This window comes from Gymnogyps californianus, chromosome 13 (assembly GCF_018139145.2).
Source record: "Gymnogyps californianus isolate 813 chromosome 13, ASM1813914v2, whole genome shotgun sequence".
Taxonomy (NCBI): Eukaryota; Metazoa; Chordata; class Aves; order Accipitriformes; family Cathartidae; genus Gymnogyps; species Gymnogyps californianus.
The window spans coordinates 11025913-11044158 of NC_059483.1; the positions used below are offsets into that span (position 1 = coordinate 11025913).

At 58.3% G+C, this 18246-nt stretch overlaps 2 protein-coding genes across 6 annotated transcripts; one reads left to right on the plus strand and one right to left on the minus strand.

Moving 5' to 3' along the window:
• Positions 1-586: 586 nt before the first annotated feature.
• NDUFAF3 (NADH:ubiquinone oxidoreductase complex assembly factor 3) lies at positions 587-2356 on the plus strand. The gene is made up of 5 exons (XM_050905016.1): positions 587-592; positions 766-958; positions 1062-1128; positions 1466-1566; positions 1746-2356. The coding sequence occupies exons 2-5, from the start codon at positions 860-862 to the stop codon at positions 1839-1841; spliced, it is 363 nt and encodes a 120-aa protein (XP_050760973.1). The 5' UTR covers positions 587-592; positions 766-859; the 3' UTR covers positions 1842-2356.
• A 1144-nt stretch (positions 2357-3500) lies between these two features.
• Positions 3501-15867, minus strand: IMPDH2 (inosine monophosphate dehydrogenase 2). Of its 5 annotated transcripts, XM_050905004.1 has the most exons (15): positions 15770-15867; positions 15619-15667; positions 15426-15527; positions 14951-15025; positions 14298-14504; positions 12021-12108; positions 11204-11403; positions 10019-10109; positions 9190-9285; positions 7744-7815; positions 5381-5524; positions 5013-5157; positions 4784-4927; positions 4314-4397; positions 3501-3974 (listed from the first exon to the last, which is right to left on the minus strand). In XM_050905004.1, the coding sequence occupies exons 1-15, from the start codon at positions 15865-15867 to the stop codon at positions 3953-3955; spliced, it is 1617 nt and encodes a 538-aa protein (XP_050760961.1). In that variant the 3' UTR covers positions 3501-3952. The 5 variants fall into 5 exon arrangements, with proteins under 5 accessions (XP_050760961.1, XP_050760963.1, XP_050760965.1 ...); XM_050905006.1 differs by lacking the exon at positions 14951-15025; XM_050905008.1 differs by lacking the exon at positions 7744-7815 and having other exon boundaries at positions 14966-15025.
• Positions 15868-18246: the final 2379 nt, after the last annotated feature.

An 18246-nucleotide genomic window follows, 5' to 3' on the forward strand; every position in this document is an offset into this window, starting at 1 on the left:
AGCCCCGGTCCCGCTCCCTCCCGCCGCCCGGCCCGGCCGCCCGCGGGGTGGCGGGGACCCGGGACCGGGAGCCGCCCGCTCCCCTCTCACCTCCGGCCCCGCAGCCTCCGGCGCAGCAGCCCGGGCCGGTCCGCGGCCCTCCCGGCGGCGGGGATCGGGGCCGCCCCGGGCGGGACACCCGCGCCGCCGGGGCAGGGCAGCCCGCGGTGCCCCCGGCGCCCCGCACTCGCCGTGCCGCTCCCCGCCCCGCCGCCGCTTTCGGTTTCGCTCCGGCGCCGGCCGCAGCCCGCCCCGGGCGCACCAGGTCGGGGCGGGCCCGGGGGGAGTGGGTGGGGGGCTGGGTGTCCCTCTCCACCGCCCCCCCGGCAGGAGGTTGGAGCCCCGGGGGGGCCCGGGCCGGCCCCGCTCCCGCCCCCGGTGCCGCTGTCCCAACCCGGTCAGCGGCGCCGGCGACGGCCGCCAGGGGGCGCAAGCGGAGCGGGGCGGGGCGCGGCGAGGGGGCGGGGCTGCCGTGCGCTTCCGGTGGCGGCGCGGCCATGGCGGTGGCGGCGTTGCGGCTGCTGGGCCCGGCGGCACGGCGGGCGGCGGGCGGGTATGGGCACCGGGGCCGTGGCTGTCACCCTGGGGCTGGGCGGGGGGGTTCGCTGTGTGGCCCCAGGGGCGGTGGCCGTGGGGCTGACGAGGGGTAGCTGTGGGGTGCCCGTGGGGCGGCTAATGGGGCTGGCCGTGGGCCCCATGTGTCCGAGCCATTCCCCGTTCCCGCAGGGCGCCGTGCCGGGCTCACCGCCTCACACCGGCGGACGACGAGCTCTACCAGCGGACGCGAGTGACGGTGCTGGAGCCGGAGTCCCCCAACACCATGTTCATCGAGGGCTACACCAGCCGCGGCTTCACCGTCAGCGGGGACCTGGTGGTGGGGCCCTGCGCCATCCTGCCCCGCGCCATCCTCCAGTGGAACGTGAGTGCCCGGCGGCGGGGCAGGGGCTGCTCGGCCCCCACCCGTGCTGTGGGCGAGCCCCCCGGGGGTTCTGCCCCGCTCAGTGCCCTCGGTGTCCCTGCAGGTCGGCTCCTACAGGGACATCTCGCATGAGAGCCTGTCGCTGTTCCGGCTGCTGGAGCCCCAGATAGGTACGTGGGGTGGCCGGGGCCCTGCGCTGTCACAGCCTGCCCGAGCTGGCTCCTGAGCTGTGCCAGGCCCAGCTGCCCCTCAGGGCCAGCGCAGCTCTGCCCCAGCCCACCCCACAGTGCCCCGCCGGCGTTTTGGGGGAAGGAGGTGCTCTCTGGCATCCTTCTGCCCTACAGCAGCAGCAGGAGGGGCACAGCAGGGCAGGCTTCCCCCTCATTTGGGCTTCTGCAGGGGCGGCTGTGGGGGAGCTGTTGGTCCCTGCAGGGAGGGCAGGCCTGGGCCGAGGCAGCCCGAGTGCGGCCCTGCTCACCCTTGCCTGTGGTCATGTCCTGGTTGCAGAGATCCTGGTGCTGGGCACAGGAGACAGGGTGGAGCGGCTCCACCCCGCCATGCTGAAGCAGATGCGGGAGTGCGGGATCGCTGTGGAGGTGCAGGACACGGTGAGGAGGGGTGTGCAGTGACGGGGGGAGGCGGGTGGCACTGGGAGCCCTGCCCTGCACCCCAGGGCTCTGCCTGCCCGGGGACTGGCGGGAGGGAGGAGGTTGTGTGCCCTGTGGGGAAGGGCTCCATCTCCTGCCGGAGGACTGGAGCTTCACTCCCTCCCTTTTCTATTTCACAGCCAAATGCGTGCGCAACCTTCAACTTCCTAACAAGTGAAAAGCGTGTGGCAGCTGCTGGGCTCATCCCTCCGCGGGGCACCTACGTGGGGATGTAGGCGCTGCCTGCCACGGCTGCGGGCTGAGCAGCTCTTCGCTTGCCTGCCTGACACCCCTGAGCGTCACCGCTCCCGGTGGAGAAATGCTGCGGACTAAACTGTCGGAGCTGCGGGCTGGGTGGTGGCTCTGCACACAGGAGGGTGTTGTGAAATGCACGGGCTCGGCTTTGCCCCGAAGTCCCTGGCTTCTCGGCCTCCTTGCCCAGCCAAGGCTGGGGGCTGCGGGGCACGGCACGAGGCTTGAGCATTGCTGGCAGTGCCTCACGCACAGCCCTGCCGTTCTGCCGAGGTGGTGCCTGGTGCCTTGGCAGCGAGAAGCCGTTGCCCCAAGGCAGGGCAGAGGCTGGTGGGGTGAGTTGCCGCACACCCACGGGCACGTTTGGGGCTCCACAAGGAAAATACATGTAAATTGAAGTAGAAAGGAATTGCGTAGTGGTTAATGCACAGCAGAGGGAGGCTGTTAACACAGCAATGGTGCGTGTGCTTGCTGCCCCTGCAGAGCTGGCCAGGTGGCGGGGGGGGGGTGTCTGTGGGTTGGCTGCCACAGCTCCCTGGGCAGCGTTCGTGGTGCCAGGGGTGCCACCTGCCAGCAGCTCCCTGAGCACGGCCGGCACTAGCAACTGGTCTGTCCCAGCTGGCACTGGCCTGCCCCGGGGCTCTCCTGCAGGGTTTTGTACTGCCCCGCAGCACCCGTGTCCCTTGTAAAGCCTCGAGCTGCAGTCGGTCCCTGGGTGCTGCACTCCATCTCCCTGCAGGCTCAGCTCAAGCAGGGGACATGGAGAGGGTCACCCCTGGGGCTGGGGTAGGGGGTACGTGTACCTAACCACAGCCTCGTGCCCCAAACCCTGCCACCTCCGCAGGCCCAAGGAGCGGGGGGGATATGGCTGCAGCCCCCAGCCCTGAGTCAGGCTGTGGGGTAGCTTTGCTTAACGAGTCAGCTGCGTTAATGAATGTTTGACACTGACATGATTATGTTGTAATTCAAGGCTCTGGTTTTAGCATGTGAAAATCTAATTTGACATGACCATGCTGCGGAGTGATTTTTTTTCAGTCAACAATGTTAGAGACACAAAACACTGATGGTAAACGCACGCTCTTTGGCAGGCGTGACGTTTGCATGTGCTGAGGGGGACACACATGACTGATACAGGTGCAAAAATACTTTTGTCACCTGGCGTTGCAAGCACAGGTAACCCGGCCAAGCCAGGGAGGCTTGCACTGGTCAGGCATGCAGAAACACACAGGCCAGCTCCTTTATAAGCCTGTGCCCTTCCACGCTTCTGGCAAACAAAGTGTACGTGAAGCCTGGGCAAGTGATCTGTACCACCCGCACCGACCAGCCCAAGGGGGTGCAGTTGCTGGGGGATGTGGGGACAGTATGGGATGTTCAGGGGAAGAAACAAAGGGAAGGAGAAAGGCGGATTGGTGAGCACCAAGCAAGGGCCTGGTGCACGTAAGGAGCTGCAGCGCAGAGCATTTCCAGAGGCGCATGGGTGTGCACGTTCATACACAAGCACCTACATGCTTATCATTGCAGCAGCTGGACTGGGCACAGTACTGCAGCAGCCTTGCTGCTGCTGGGTTTGGCAGCTCCCAGCAGTAGCTAACAACAGCTCTGTAACATCCATTTGCTTTCTTGCCCAGCAGCCACTTGTTTTCTGCTCTCACGAAGTTTTTTTTTAACACCCCGCACTGCATTATCCACTGAGCCCTGTCCTGGGGCTGTCCCCTCCCTGTTCCCCCTCACATGCACACAGTGTCCCTTCTGGGGCCATCAGCTGCTCCTGAGAGGGTGCAGGAAGCAAAGGAGAGAACCAAGGAAAGAGAACAAGGGCAGTACAGAAGGAAGAGGGGCTCCGGGCTGACACCAACTGCACATCTTTTCGTCTTTTATTGTAAAACACGGCCAACGCGTGCAAGGCTCCAGGCGCCAGCCCAGGATCACTGCTCCTGGGCAGCGGGTGGGCCCTCTCGGGTGGTGATGAAGCAGCCAAGGGACACAGGGAGCTCCAGGCAGCCCACAGAGTAATGGCACTTCTACAGCAAGAGCAGCTCCCGCATGGGGTGGCGCAGGGCTGAGTGGCACAACGACAGACACAGACGGACCTCCTTCAGAAGAGGCGTTTCTCATACCTGTGAGGGGAGCAGCAAACCAGACAGCCCTTTTACTGACCCACCTCACCCAGGGCAAGGACCAAAAGCGCAGTTAGGAACGGCTCCGGGCCTGCCGGCCCACGGTGGGGAAGAACCCCAGCACGCTGGCAGCAAACAGCTCGTCTGCTCGTGCCCTGCTGCGAGAGGAGTGCTGGCCCAAGCCAGACGACAGGCTGCGGCTCAGCCCAGCTGCGCGGTGGCAGGTGAAGCCAGCAGCACACCAAGCCAGCGGCATGGCGGCTGAGGCACAGGACGGCTGCGCTTAACTCCCCCTGATGCCCGCCCTGGGGAGACAGGGGTCCTGCCAGAAGCACTTACGAGTGGAGGCCATGCACCCCTCCTTCCACCTGGGCAGACGTCGTCCTCTTCTCAAACTTCAGCTCTCCCGAGTACATCATGGCTCTGAGGGGGAAGGACACCCGTCACAAGCCAGCCAGAGTCCAGGGAAGACAGTGCTCTGGCAGGCGTTCAGCTGGAGCAGCTGGGACGAGGGACACTGGTTCCTCCAGCTGCGGCCAGAATGGTCTTTGCTGTGCTCCTAAGAGCCAGGCAGAGTAAGGTAACCCCAACATTTCAAGCCCAACCAGCTGAATATGCCACAAGAGACCATGCTCCTGCATCCCTGGGGCTGGCAATTCTGTGACGCAGTGCCCACTGGAGATGAGAGAAGAGGGCTACAGTGAGGTCAGACCATGCAGAACACGCTACAGCTTGGGTACAGCTTGCCCAGGGACCCCAAATGGCAGCACTGTGACCTAACCAGAGCACAAGCAAGGGGAAGCACTCACCGGACTTGGGTCAGGCTCTTGGCACCAATATCCTGGCAGGAATGCTGAATCCCAGCAATCAGGTACGGAATGAACTTGTGGATAGAGCCCTTGTCCTGCACTGCGCCAGAGACCCCCTGGGCCACTTTGATTTTGTCTGTCTCACTGCATGGGAGCACAAACCAAGGAAGTTTGTGAAGCAGAGAAGCCCCAAAAGCTTGATCTGCTGCCCCAAAGCACCATCTCTTACCTGAAATACCGGTTCTGGCTGCCCAAGTTCTTGTCCATGGCATCTAGTGAGCCCATGCCACGGTATTTCTTCAGCCTAATTCCATCTGAGAAGAAGTACTCGCCTGGGGCCTCCGTGGTGGCAGCCAGGAGAGAGCCCATCATCACTAGCAGAAGAGATCACCAAGAACAGCATGTCAGCAGCAGGAAGGCTGTGGCCGCAAAACCCTCAGGGTCCCTGGGCACAACAGCACTGTGCTGGATCCCCCCCATGCCCCCGGCCACCTGCAGGTATATGTCCTCGTGCCCCAAATCCGATGCCACATGGAAACCCTTCCTAGGAGACTCCCTACAACGTGCACAACGCGCTCTGCCCGATGTGCTGCTCACCTGTGGAGGCCCCGAGCGCGAGGGCCTTTGCGATGTGCCCAACCGTCTGGATCCCTCCATCTGCAATCACGGGGACGCCGAATCTCCTGGCGTATTCGGACACCTTGTACACCGCCGTGGCCTGGGGGCGGCCGCACGCCAGCACTGCAGGCGGGGAGAGAGCAGAGAAAGGGTCAGCTCCCACGCAGCAGCGCGTTCCCTCCCCAGCAGGCCCTTTTAGGCTTCCAGCACACACATGCTCCAGCACTCGGGACCGCACAAATCCCTGGATGCTCCTTCCCTAGGCCGAGTTGCAAGAGAAGCGGATGCCCAGGAGATGCCTGCTGGGACATCCTCACGGCCCTCGACTCCAAAAAGCTGTGGGTGACCTTGGGACTGGGGTCTTTGACCGAATGCCTGGGATCAGCCGAGACTCGCGGCTCGTCCTGGTGCACAGCAGACATGTGGGGAGCTTGGGAAGGAAGCGGAGCAGACTCCAAAAGCCCCTCTCCAGAGCATCCCTGGCATGTAGCCATGTCCCACCGCTCGCTCCCTCCTAGTGGTGCCAGACCCCTTCTCCCTATACCCAGCAGCTGTATGATGTGCTTCTTGCATGGAAAGGCAGCTGGCTGGGAGAGAGCTGGTATGTATATATATAGATATATTTATACATATACATCTGCACACACACACAAACACACATGCAGCAGTGGAAAAGGAAACAGGCAGGATGATTTGATGGCTTATGGGAAATAATTTATGTTCCTGCCCTGCAGCACAGCAAGGATTCTGTCAAGTTTAGCTGCCCCATGGGAAGGGAGTTATTAGCTTTGGATTTACCTGCTCTTCCCAGTCGGTAGCAGTTAGAGGCTTCCCATTGTGCGAGGGAAAATCAGCACAGGGCACGTCTTGTAACGCATTTGTCAGCCACAGGCATGCAAGAACGCTGAGATAAGCTTCTCTCAGGGAGACTTCCCTTCCCCACAATTAACTGGAAGCCTTTTCTCCAGTCACGGTTAGTCCAATACACTGGGTAAGATTACGGCCATGCAGGATTAGTACTTTGGAGCATGAACTCCAGGTGTGGTTTAGCCTGCCTGGCAGCAGCACTGGCAGCGCACATCCCTGGCAGAGGTTTGCCGAGGCCGGGAGCCTGCAGTTGCTCCGCTCCCAGTGCTCAGCAGCAGCTGCTGAGAGGGAAGCCAGACTCCAGGCTGAGATCGTGAAAGAACTGATTTTAATCGAACAAAACTCAGCGTTAAGCTAGGGCTCAGCCAGCCAGGGAGAGTCTGCCAGCTCTAACATGAATGTTGTTAGTCTTAAAGAGATGGTCTCGCTCGGTACTGCACTGCTAAAGGCCATGTTGCGGCTGCAAAACACTGCAAGGGAAGAGCTCTGTGGAGAGAAGCACCTGATTTTGGAGTGTCTAGAGTCCAGGGTCTATGGGATTGTGCCATAGACAGTGCAGGGCCTGCAGAAACCTCACAAGAGCAACCACGGAGACCAGCCCTTTAAGGAACAGCTTGGCTCAGGGCCCCTGGGAGCATCGCACCGTTCCGACTGTCCCAGTGCCCAGTGCCACAGCTTCAGAGCACAGGCTTCCAAAGCAGGGTTCAGAGCACACACACGCGCCGAGTGGTCTGGGTGAGGGTTTGTCTTTTTTAGCGTATCTGTGAAGGGTGGCCCTACAAGATCATCTGCTAGAGAAAACCTTCCGAGATCTTCAACAGAAACCTCTTCCCTTTGAGGTGTGTCAAAACTAGGAGAAAGGGCAAAACTCAAGGCTCGCCTCGGGTGGCTGCTCGATCCAGTAGCATCAGAGAAGTACAGAGCAGACAATGCTGCGCCCTGTGCTGGGCAGGGGAAGAGCCCTTTCTCTCCACAGGCGTCAGTGGGGAAAGATGTGGTTCTGGTACGCAGCTGCCAAGGCGGCCGTACGCAGTTAAGTCCCTCTGTAACCCCAGGGGACCTAGCTTCAAGTGAAGCTTAGCCAGTGCACAACTTCCCCACAACTGGGGCCAGATTTAGAGCAGGATCGAGGACTGCTCAGGGATCACCTCCCAGCACTGGATCCGCACGGGCATGCCCGGCTAGAGATCCAGAAGATGCAATCAGAAAGCCCAGTCAGGCTCCTAACTGGATTTTGGAGCGGAGGGTGGACAGGCCTGAGTGCCCTCAGCTTTGACAGTTCAGACCCTGCTTTAGGAATTCAGAAAGGCTTCTCAGCTTCCATTTCAGATTCAAAACCAGTATCCAAAGCCACAAAACCCCAAGTGCATCTACAGCTAAATTATTCTCAAACAAGCAGTAGGGCCATGTGCAGCCAAATCAGGGTCCTGCTTCAAGACACATAATTAGGGTTGGGAACAGGGCAAGTGACTTACTATAGGTGCCCGTGACAGTAGAAGGGCATTTGGGGCTGTGGGACTTTAGGTCTGGAGGGATCTTTGGAGCAGCTAAACAAAAACAAACACACACATTTTAGAGACAGAAGAACAGCAGCAGAACAAAGGACCCCAGCAGTGACCTGCTACTAGGCAGAGCATACGGTGTGGGACAGAGCTGACCTTGCAAACCCTTCCTAGCCCGAGCCAAGCCAGGGGCCAGATCCAAGCCAGCCAGGCCCGGCTGTGCACAGCGCATGCTTGCCCTACCCCAGCAGCCATCCACAGAGGTGACCTCCCTAACCCAAAGAGACAGAGTTCTTGCCCTAAGGGGGACAAAAACCTGGGGAGCTGCGGTTAAGAGTTTTGCAACCACGTCTCCTGTGAAGCGCCACGTTCTACCTCTGCTCTGTTCCTTCCCCAAAACCAGCACCCAACCCCACCTCCCACGGCAGCCAGGAGAGGCACCATCTGGAGACGTTCACCCTGCTGCAGAACAGAGCATGCCTCAGCGGGTCCTCTGCCTCGGAGCCAGAGGAGGACACGTGCATCCCGGTTCTGCTCTGGCTATGGAAGCGTCAGCCCAAGGATGCCACAACCTCCCTAGAAAGGTCACCCAAAACAGACTGCCCTGACTGGGAAACCCCCCGAAGCCAGCGCTCCCGTGGCAGGCAAAGCAGGAACACAGCCTAGGCCCAGGGCTGCTCCACGCTGGGTTTGGCAGAGCTAATGCAGCGCCTTCAGCCATCAGCTACCCTCTTGCTGCCTCCCGTGGCAAGGACCAAGGAGCAAAGCAGAGGGGCTGTGTTCGTGGGCTGCAGCGCCTTGCACCACCTCTCTGCACCTCACCTGCCAGGTTCAAAACACGAGGACTGAGCCCGTCCTCAAGGCAGCCTTTCTCCAGGCCCTGGGGACGCCCCTCGCCGCCTTTTAGCTAAGGTGACACAGCCTCTGCCCCACACAAGCTCCAGCTCTGGACAACGGCCAGAAATCCCATTTCGGCCTGGAAATTGCAGAAAGGCATCGAGCCCAGCAGACCAATTCTCAAGCATCACGCACACTGCTGCCAGAGGGAAAGGGAGCGCAGACAGCCCGGTGCACTTCACCCGTCAGCGCTGGGGACCCAGTAAGCCCCTCTCCCTGCAGAGCTGCCTGCCAGCCCCATCCCACACCGAGCCAGCGGCTCCTCTCCGGCAAAGCCGTGCGTGCCACACCTGCTCTACTCAGTCTCGGTCAGTACTGGGAAATGCCTTTGCTGCTGCTGCCACCCCAAAGGTTTGACCCAGGTGATGAGAACGTCCTGGACGAAGGGGGTGAAAGACGGCTTGCTGCTGGACACTGCCCTTACAACGGGAGAAGTCCATCCCGGCTATGCTGCTTTTCAGCAGGGAATCTCTACTGAACAGATGTCTTCAGCCTATTTAGGAGATGGCTGATCTCTCTCACCTTCCTGTGTGATGCAGATGGAGCCACTGCCCATCCCGACTCTCAGGGCATCGACCCCTGCGTCAATGAGGTTCTTGGCCTGAGCAGCGGTCACAACTGTGGGGAGCAGAAACTGGTTTGAAGAGAGACAAGCAGATTTGCACGCAACACTGCTCTGCCCCGGTGCTTCCCCCGTGGCCGCAAACATCCCCTACCCAGGGCACCAGCCGTGTCAGAGCCAGGCCTGGCTGCCCACTGCTACCAGGCCTATCTGCAAAAACAGCAGTGAGTTTCTGTCCCAGCTTTCCTCAGTGGGCGAGATGACACTGACTCTGCAACACGCTGACACCCAAAGGCTGGGGTAGCAGAGGTCACCGCGTGGTGCCAAGCACTCTTTGGGCCACACCAGGTAGCGAGGGCAGAGCACAGGCTAACAGCAGCACCAGTAACACGCCAGCCAGGTAAAGACAAGGACTGCTGAACTCTGCTGCCAAGAGGCAGGGAAAATTTCCATTAGATTTCCACATTAAGCAATATTCATTATTATTATTATTATTATCCAAAATTTTAAACTGGCATGTAAAAGAAGCTAATGTGTGACAGGCTACAGAGGAGTGTAGCGCACTGTGCTGCAGAACAAAGGTTTCAAAATATTTGCAGCTGTGGCAGCAGCAGGGTACTGCCCTGTGTCTGCAGAGTGGTCTTGCTCTGTTCCACAAGCCAGAGGAAACCATTTTAGGTTCACAGACATTCACCGAGATGACCATTTTATTCACGTCCCTGCAGCTCCCTCTATGTCTGAGAAACAAACATAATTTAAAGACAAGAACAGTCTTCAACACATGCCTACCGTTTCCTCCAATAACTTGTAGGTTGGGATATTTCTCCTTAATATATTTTATCATATTGATCTGGAAGATGGAGTTCCCCTGAGAGGAATCCTGCAACAGAAAGAAAACCAATTTCAACCAGAATTTCTGCAAAAGATTACAAATACACGTTGGGAAGAGCCTCAGATCTTCACTCTGCTTACTGGGGTCTCTGCTAAGCTGGCTAAGTGGGCAAGATGACTCCCTAAATTGAGCACAGAACCAGAGGAGAAGCTGCCGCCAAGATAATAACGTACCTTCGCTGTGGAAGGCAGTTTATCATAAAGACTTCAGTAATATCCTTCACGTTTAAATCCTGTGGCTTCTACAGTAGGCAACAAGCAGCACATCTGGCTGCAGGTAAGAACCGTCTGGCTCTACCACCAGGACACCGTCAGCCCTGTCTTGAACTACAGCTGAAATGGTGAATGTTCCTTGTGAAACCCAGAAGGGCTGGCAGGGGGAGGCATCCCTCCCTGCTGCGCAGCACGGCAGCTGAAATACCAGATGTCGACCACCGAGCGCTCAGGCCCTGCCAATCTCCGTGACCCGGCCAACTCACGGTGTCTGTTAAACATTTCCAGCTGCAACGCTGCTCAGCCATGCCCTCGGAGCACGGTGGACTCGCAAGCTAACAACTGATGAGAAAACAACGTGCAAATACAGGCAGCGACGGCTGTGCCCGAAAGCTTACAGGCCAGAAGGGGAGACTGGCAGAGCAGCTCTGGGCTGACCACTCCTGAACATCCGTCGGTTAAGAGAATAACGCAGTAACAAACACCAAAGAGCTGAAGGGAAACTGTAAGAAGCCAAATATTCAAAACTAGTTAGGAACATCAGAGACGATGGCAGCAGACTGCAAGAAGCATTTGTAGAAGATTCTGTATTAACTGACAATGTTTCTCTTCTCAGCCTTCAGGGCTTCGATGCACCCTACATACCTCAAGGTCAAATAAGTTCCCAGGCAAGAGGAATCCCTCTTATTTGAGGACTCGAACCTGAACGAGACTGAGAGGTCAACAAACCACCATATTCTAACACAAAAGGGCCTGTAACAAAGACAGTAAGTGCCATGCTGCTGCCCCACTGTCAGAGAGATTCATTCAAACTGGATCCTCAGCCCACGCAAACCCCCCAGGCCAACGTGACGCCTGTGGGCGGCTCACCAGCACTACTGCATCCACGCCAGCCTGCACCAGGAGGTCCAGCCGGTACTTGTCATCTTCGTGGGTCCCGATAGCGGCACCACAGAGCAGCTGCTTCTTGGAATCCTTAGAAGCCAGAGGGTAGTCCCGGTTCTTCTTGAGATCGGTGCGGGCAATTATAGCCACCAGCTCGTCATCTTCATTAACAATTGGCAGCTTGCCTTGAAACAAACAGAAAGAACATCACTGCAGATTTCTGCAGGAGACAGACGTTAGCCCGGAGCAGTGCGGCAGACCAGGAGCATCAGGCAGGCAGCAACTGGTACAAGGTGGAGACTCAAAGAGGTGTGTTACCAAATGTCGCTTGGCCACGGATGCCAGCAGCCTTGGCTCGGCAAACAGAGCAAGGAGTTTGCAGGACTGGAGAAGGACTCAGTATTTTCACATTTACCATAGAAAAAGTGCATCTTTTTTAATAATTAGATCCACGACACTGTGTTAAAAGTCAAACTGTCAAACCCTAACAGGGCTGAACCGAGTGCCAAAATGTGAAGGCTAGGATAGAAAACTGAAGACGTGTGGCTGGACAGCTAGGCACTCTTCAGCTCCTGGGCTGCCAAGAATCCCTCAACTTCAAACAGATTTGAGATGAACGCATGTGAACTCTGTACCCTGGCAGAGGGCTGCGGGCACTCTCTCCTCGCTGTCCTCTCCTCATGCTGGAACGCAGCCCTCCCATGTTCCACCCACGCACGGACGCGTGCCCACATTCACCCACTACTGCTCCCAGGCCAGCGCTTCCACGGCTCTCCCTCGCGTCGCGGACGTTCGCAGGTACCTTTTTTACTCCTTTGCAGAATTTCATTCGCTTCTTTCAACATTACGCCAGCCGGGGCCACAACAAGATCCTCCCGCTTTGTCATAATCTAGTGGGAGGAAGAAGATAAAAAGTCACAAGAACTCCTTCGCACTGATCTGAAAATACTGAACCCCTCTGCCCACGTGAAATGCTCTGCAGCAGCCGTGTGGGAGTGCTCTACAGACAAAGGAGCCCACAGCACAGCAACACGCCTCCAGAAACACACAGGAACAGCCTCCAATGTGCTGTCACCATGCAAGCAGCGGCCATCAGCCCCCAAGCCCATCGGTGTAGTGAAAACAGGAGATGGCAGAGGGCCTCAGCAAGCCGAGGGAGAGCACCTAGAAGCAAGGGACGACTCTCAGATGACCCTTGTTTGGGATGTCACCCAAACAGCCCTCCCTTTTAATAGAGCGCAGGCAAATAAGGGCTGGAGACACCTCCAGAGTCCCATGCTGCTCTGGCAGAAACGCGACCCCCAAGCTTGTTTTCAGGCAGCGATCCCCAGTACACAGGCTCTGGAAGGGCTCTGCTCAGAATAACCCACCACTGCTGCTGGCAAGGTCAACGGGGCAAAGGAGTCGCTTCAATCCAAACAAACACGCTCACCCACGCTCACTCTTGACAAACAAGCACCAAAACACAGCGGAAAGGCAAGGGGCAATGGACACAAGCTGGAACACGGGAACATCTGACGTGGTATACAGAAAAAAGCTTTCACCACGACAGCGGTCAAATACTGGAAGAGCAGCCCAGAGAGGCAGTGAAATCTCTCCATCCTTGGAGACGCAGACACAGCCCCACGCAACCTGCTCCAGCTGAACGCGCCTCAAGCAGAGGGCTTGACAAGAGACCTCGAGGTCCCTTCCCACCCGCAGCGTTCTGCGATCACAAAGCTCACATGGGATGTTCTCATAAAAGGTTACTCGAGGCCAGGCAAAGCTAAAAGGGAACACTCTCTAACCTTCAAGGAAGGTAGATTATTTGCACACAACAAAGAAAAGAGGGAACATTTTAGTTATTTATACTATAAGAACAGACATTTTGCATCAGGAAAGAGGTTCACCCCGCTTGCATCCACCCAAAATCCTGTCTGTGACAGAACCCACACCTCAGGAAAAGCCTGAGGAATCACAGACGTATCCCAACACGCTCCCTAAGCCTGTGGGATCCATGAGCTTCCCGAGCTACAGGAGACCTGTGTGTTTAACTGGATGGCAATGAACGGCTCGGCAAGATGACTGCTGGACGGCAAGTGGGGAGAGATCTAGGAGACCATTCATTTCCCTAGCCTTCCCTGGCGACAGAGGCAAGCACCAAACTCTAACAGCAGCAAGCTTCCAACTTTGCAGCGCTGACTGATCCATGTAAAGGATGAGAGGAGATTCTTATCTGGCTCCTCTGAATGGGCCAGCATCGCTTCAAAGGGCCACGTGCACTTTTATATAACCTACTCCTGGTTTAAGATTCTTGTTACAGGTATTTATAGGCGATTTCAAACCAAACAGGGATGAGCATGTGATACCAGGTTTGGTCAGCAAGAGCTAAAAATAGTCGTGAGTCAAGAGCAGAGCCTGGATGAGAGGCACCGGTGGTGTAACCTGACAGCACCACAGATCTACGGTTACACAGCTCGTGTAACAGGAATGCCAGAACTAACAGGAATCAACATCGGCATTGCAGAGAACGCTCTCCTGTACGAGGGGAGCTTGACGGTGTAGCACTATAAAGGCTAAACTGCCAGTCTCCAAGTTCAGGGGGTTATTTTAAAGAGCAAGTAGCCTGGATGAGGCACACAGGGAAAGGCAGTCCAGAAAAGGAAGATCAGCACTTGGAGGGCTTGCTGGGCACAGCACAGCTGCTACAGCCCTGGCCAGCACCAGCACGCTACGTGGGACCACAGCAGCAGCCAGGAACACCAGGAATTAATTACTGAACCAGGGGAGAGCACCAGCTGTAGAGAGGATGGCTTCCACAACACTGACAGATAACCCTGCAGGAGGAGTCACGCGAACGCTAACTGCACAGCCACTCTCCTGTATCTGCACTGCAGGAGTCGCAGAGAGAGCATAAACGAACGAGACGCTCTCCCCTGGAAAGACAGTTAAAGATGGACCCGCAGAGCTAACGTGGAGCTGCTCCCTCCAGCTGGCGCAGCATCCTCACAGCCACGCGCTCACCCTTCTCCTTATCACAAGCCACGCTGCTTCCTAACGCAATGCTCGCATCCGTCGGGTGCTCACAAGCCCTTCTCACCTCGCCGAGAGGCAAGTCATGTTCCGACTCTTTCAGGAAATCAATATCTCGAGACGAGATGATCCCAACCAGCTTGCCCCCCATCTTCCCGTTGTCCGTGATGGGAATCCCACAAAATCCGTGACGAGCTTTTGCTTCAAACACATCTCGCACTCGGTCGTTGGGGCTCAGCACCACGGGGTCTGTGATGAATCCTTGCTCGTATTTCTGAAAAGAAGCAGATTCAGCAGCCAGGCTAAGCGACACCGCCGGACACATGCCTGGTGGTTACTGCGGCCGCTCACAAAGGTCTGCGACCACCCAACCTGGCCACGTGCTCACTGACAGGATGACTCCCAAACCAGCACCAAGGCTCACCCAAGTAGCGTTAGATTCCCAAGAGTTCCCAGGCTCCTTCCTGAAATTACGGGGAATACTCCCACAACAGGAGGCCTGGCAGTTCTCAAATCCCAGGCTGCATGTGGGACAGCGCCTAACACAAAACAAGAGGTTTGTGCAGGCAACCACGGCAGCACTACTGTTCTGAAACACCAAGATCCGGCACGCTTTAACGGCCTCCTCTCACAGCTCCTTCAGTAGGGCCAAACCCCACTGCCCACCTCCTAGGAAGCGCCCTGCGAGCGCGGTTCGTTGCCGCCGCTCCAGCCACTCACCTTCACCTTCCGCACTTCGTTGGCCTGGAACTCCGGGGTGCAGTTGTGGTGGATGAATCCAATTCCCCCGGTGAGCTGGTTAACACGAAGGCGGCTGTAAGTCGCTGCAAAAACCGCCCGGCCCTTCACCGGGAGGATCCAGCAGCTGGGCACGGAGAGCCAGACCACCCAGGCCACCCCCGGGGAGCCAGCACGGCAAAGCGGGGGACGAGCAGGGTGCCTGCCCGCAGGCACGGCTTCCCTGCCCGCTGCTCGGGGGGTGCCGGGGAGAAGCCCGGAGGCACGGCTTCACCCCGAGGGGGCTGCAGGAGGGGTCTCTGGAGCACCGAGGTGACCCCAGAGCAGACAGGCCTGTGCCTCGCACGGCATTTCCAGTCCAGCCCCGGGCCAGCCCCTCAGCATCCCGGTAACGGCGACGGAGGGGACCCGCCCGGGGCGGCGGCAGGCCATGCCCGCCCCGCGGGGCCGCACTCACCGCCATGGCGATGGCCATGCCGGCCTCGGTGACCGTGTCCATGGGAGAGGAGACCAGCGGGGTTTTCAGGGTGATCCTCTTGGTCAGCGCCGAGGTCAGGTCCTGGCGGGGAGGCAGGCGGCGGGCGGGGGGTGAGCGGCGGCGGCGGCCCCCGGCCCGGCCCCCGGCCCGCTCCCCCGCCCCGGCCACTCACCACCTGGTCCGCCGTGAAGTCGATGTACCCCGGGAGGATGAGGAAGTCGCTGCGGGGTAACGAGGGGAGACGCGTCAGCCACCGCACCGCACCGGCCCGGCCCCGCGCCGCGCCGCGCCGCGCCCCCGGTCCCGGTCCCGGCCCCACTCACTTGTAGGTGAGCCCATCGCCGCAGCTGAAGAGCTGCTGCGCCGTCAGCCCGTCGTCGGGCACGTAGCCGGTGCCGCCGCTGATGAGGTAGTCCGCCATGCCGCCGGCCCGCCGCCGCCGCCGCCGCGTGCCCGCCGCACCGCCCCGCGCGCCCCCGAGCGCACGCGCGCCCCGACGGCGGCCGCGAGGGCTCAGGCCGCCCCCGCCCAGCGAGAGCGCGGCCGAGAGCGGCCGCAGGAAGGGGCCGGGCGCCCGCCTCGCCCCCTCCCGCCCGGGAGGGCACCGGGCGCCCCCGGTAGCGCGGGTTCCCGCCGCCCGGGACGGGCTCTGCCCAGCCCGGGGCTTGCGGGGCCGGGCCGGCGCTGCCCCGCTGGTTGCTGTCCCCCACGCCGCAGCCACGCCGGAGCAGGGCTGCCCCGGTCTGCCCGGGCTGGGGCTCGGGCCTGGGGACACACCGGGGCCGGGCTCAGCGGGCCCAGGGGTCGCAGCCGCCTTCAGTGCCTCCTGCCCGCGGCCCAGCGACAGAAGGGGCTTCACAACACCGGACCCGTAAACGTCCCACCCGGTGAAATGGGGTCAGCGCGGACGTCACGGGCCACATCGGGCCTTGTTTTGTTCAAGCCGAGCAGCTAGTTCAATGTATAGGGAGGAAGCACTAAGGAGAGAGCTGAACTCCAGGTATGGCCCAATGCGGTCCTGTGTGACGCTCCCCAGCTTTGCTTACACAAGCACGACCTGTATGGTGTGACACCTGCTTAGAAAATAACCTAAAAATGACTAGCCGTGGATGACTTGTACAGAAAGACACTGCCCGGGGGGCCCAGCGGGTTGGGCGTTGAGTTCAACACGAAATACTCCAGCAGCTTCAGAAGCAAGACGAGAACGTGCGTGTCAGATCCGTGGTGGATGCAGAGCTGGAACACACCAGCAGAATCCAAAGCAACCCTGTAAGTCAAAGTGATCTGCAAGAAGGATGCAAGTCAAGAGGCAGGAGCGAGGCAACAGTCTAGCAACAGGAGGGGAATGAAAAGCACAAAGGAGAGGGGGAATCGCGCCGAGGCAGCAATCCCGCAGGGGAGGATCTGAGGTGATCCCAGCTGGGCGTTAGCCTCACGCCAGCCCCCTCTTCCCAAAGCCACCAGGCCAGGCTGTACACGCAAGTACTGTGAACAGGATGGCTGCGCTGTACTGCACGCTGGGGGGGTCTTGGCGTAGCACCGTCCTGCCTGTGCCGCAGGTGGCGGCTGGAGGGAGGATTTCGGAGAAGAGCAGTAGCAGGAGTAGGGAGGACTGCACCTGCAGGAGAGGAACGGGCACAAACACAGATCTGCCTTAGAGGAGAGTTGCAGGAACCAGCAATCGGCTGGATGAGATGATTCCCCTCCCTGCAGATCCATTTGGGTGTCAGGAAAAGTTCCTGCACTGCGGCCTACAGAACAACCTCCTCCTCTGACAGTTGGTTTGCTTGTTGCGATATACTGGATCTGGCCTCAGAGCACCAGGGAAACGAGACGGCCGGACGCCTTCCCACCCTGCTCTCGTATGACAGGCTCTCCAAGGCAACCCCCTATTTAACGCTAACAAGTTCAGGGAACGGTGCTCCTGTACCTCCAACTGTCTTACTGCAGTAGATTAAATCCTTGTTCAAAGATCAGCAAGTTGCTTTAAGAAAATGTGTTACTTGTGTTACCTAGCTATAGGACACAGGAGATGTGAACAGAGATGTCTATACAGGTCTCCTGAAATACTCAGAAGCAAATGGCCCTTGCATGCTGCAACGTCTGTTGGTCAGGTTCAGTCCTGTAGTTTGGATGAACATGTTTTGGTCTGAGTAAGGTTCTCAAAAAGACAGCACAGAGTTTAGAGAGAGACCAGTTAAGCTAGGCTTTGGCAGATGCTAGTGTTGACTTTTACACAGCAGGGGGAAAAAAAACCCAAATGAGCGAACCATGCTATGGACAGAAGTGGGATTCTTGGGTGGTTTGGTCTCAGGAGCAGTAATCCACACAGAACAAAGGCTGCAGCTTCTGAAAGTTACAGTTGTTTCCCACCAGACGGCAGTTTTGTTTATAGCAGGAAAGGAAGGCGCACGCCTCAGCAGAGGGATGTTCCCTTTGCTGTGAGGAAGGGTATGTGTGGCTCCCAGGGGCCCTCATGTAACTAAGGCCTTGCATAGTTAAGAGCCAGCGACAAGGATCTGCAATGCTACTTAAAACTTTAAGCTGAGAGATTGGTAGCAATCCTGTTACTACTGCTGTGAATGGTAACATCAACGCCATCTTCCTACAGCCACGTGTTAACAGTGCTTGTTGTTATGCTACGCTCTGAACTTCCCAGGGTTCCAATTCTTGTTCCCTGACAGTCTGCTATAAAAGATGGTATTTCACCCTGGTTTTACTTCTTTACATAATTCCTGGGTTGATTCTCAGCTAAGAGTCGATTTCACCTATCCAGACACTGATTTCCCATTGCTTGCCA

What these genes read in the sequence shown, in the direction of transcription:
- NDUFAF3 (XM_050905016.1), top strand. Translation starts at nt 860, where the DNA reads ATGTTCATCGAGGGCTACACCAGCCGCGGCTTCACCGTCAGCGGGGAC. An exon ending in GCGCCATCCTCCAGTGGAAC is followed by an intron (nt 959 to 1,061) that starts GTGAGTGCCCGG and finishes GTGTCCCTGCAG; the next exon opens with GTCGGCTCCTACAGGGACAT. An exon ending in CTGTGGAGGTGCAGGACACG is followed by an intron (nt 1,567 to 1,745) that starts GTGAGGAGGGGT and finishes TCTATTTCACAG; the next exon opens with CCAAATGCGTGCGCAACCTT.
- IMPDH2 (XM_050905004.1), bottom strand. Translation starts at nt 15,867, where the DNA reads ATGGCGGACTACCTCATCAGCGGCGGCACCGGCTACGTGCCCGACGAC. An exon ending in TACTGTCACGGGCACCTATA is followed by an intron (nt 5,525 to 7,743) that starts GTAAGTCACTTG and finishes CCCCGCCTGCAG; the next exon opens with TGCTGGCGTGCGGCCGCCCC. An exon ending in AAGAGCCTGACCCAAGTCCG is followed by an intron (nt 4,398 to 4,783) that starts GTGAGTGCTTCC and finishes CTTCCCCCTCAG; the next exon opens with AGCCATGATGTACTCGGGAG.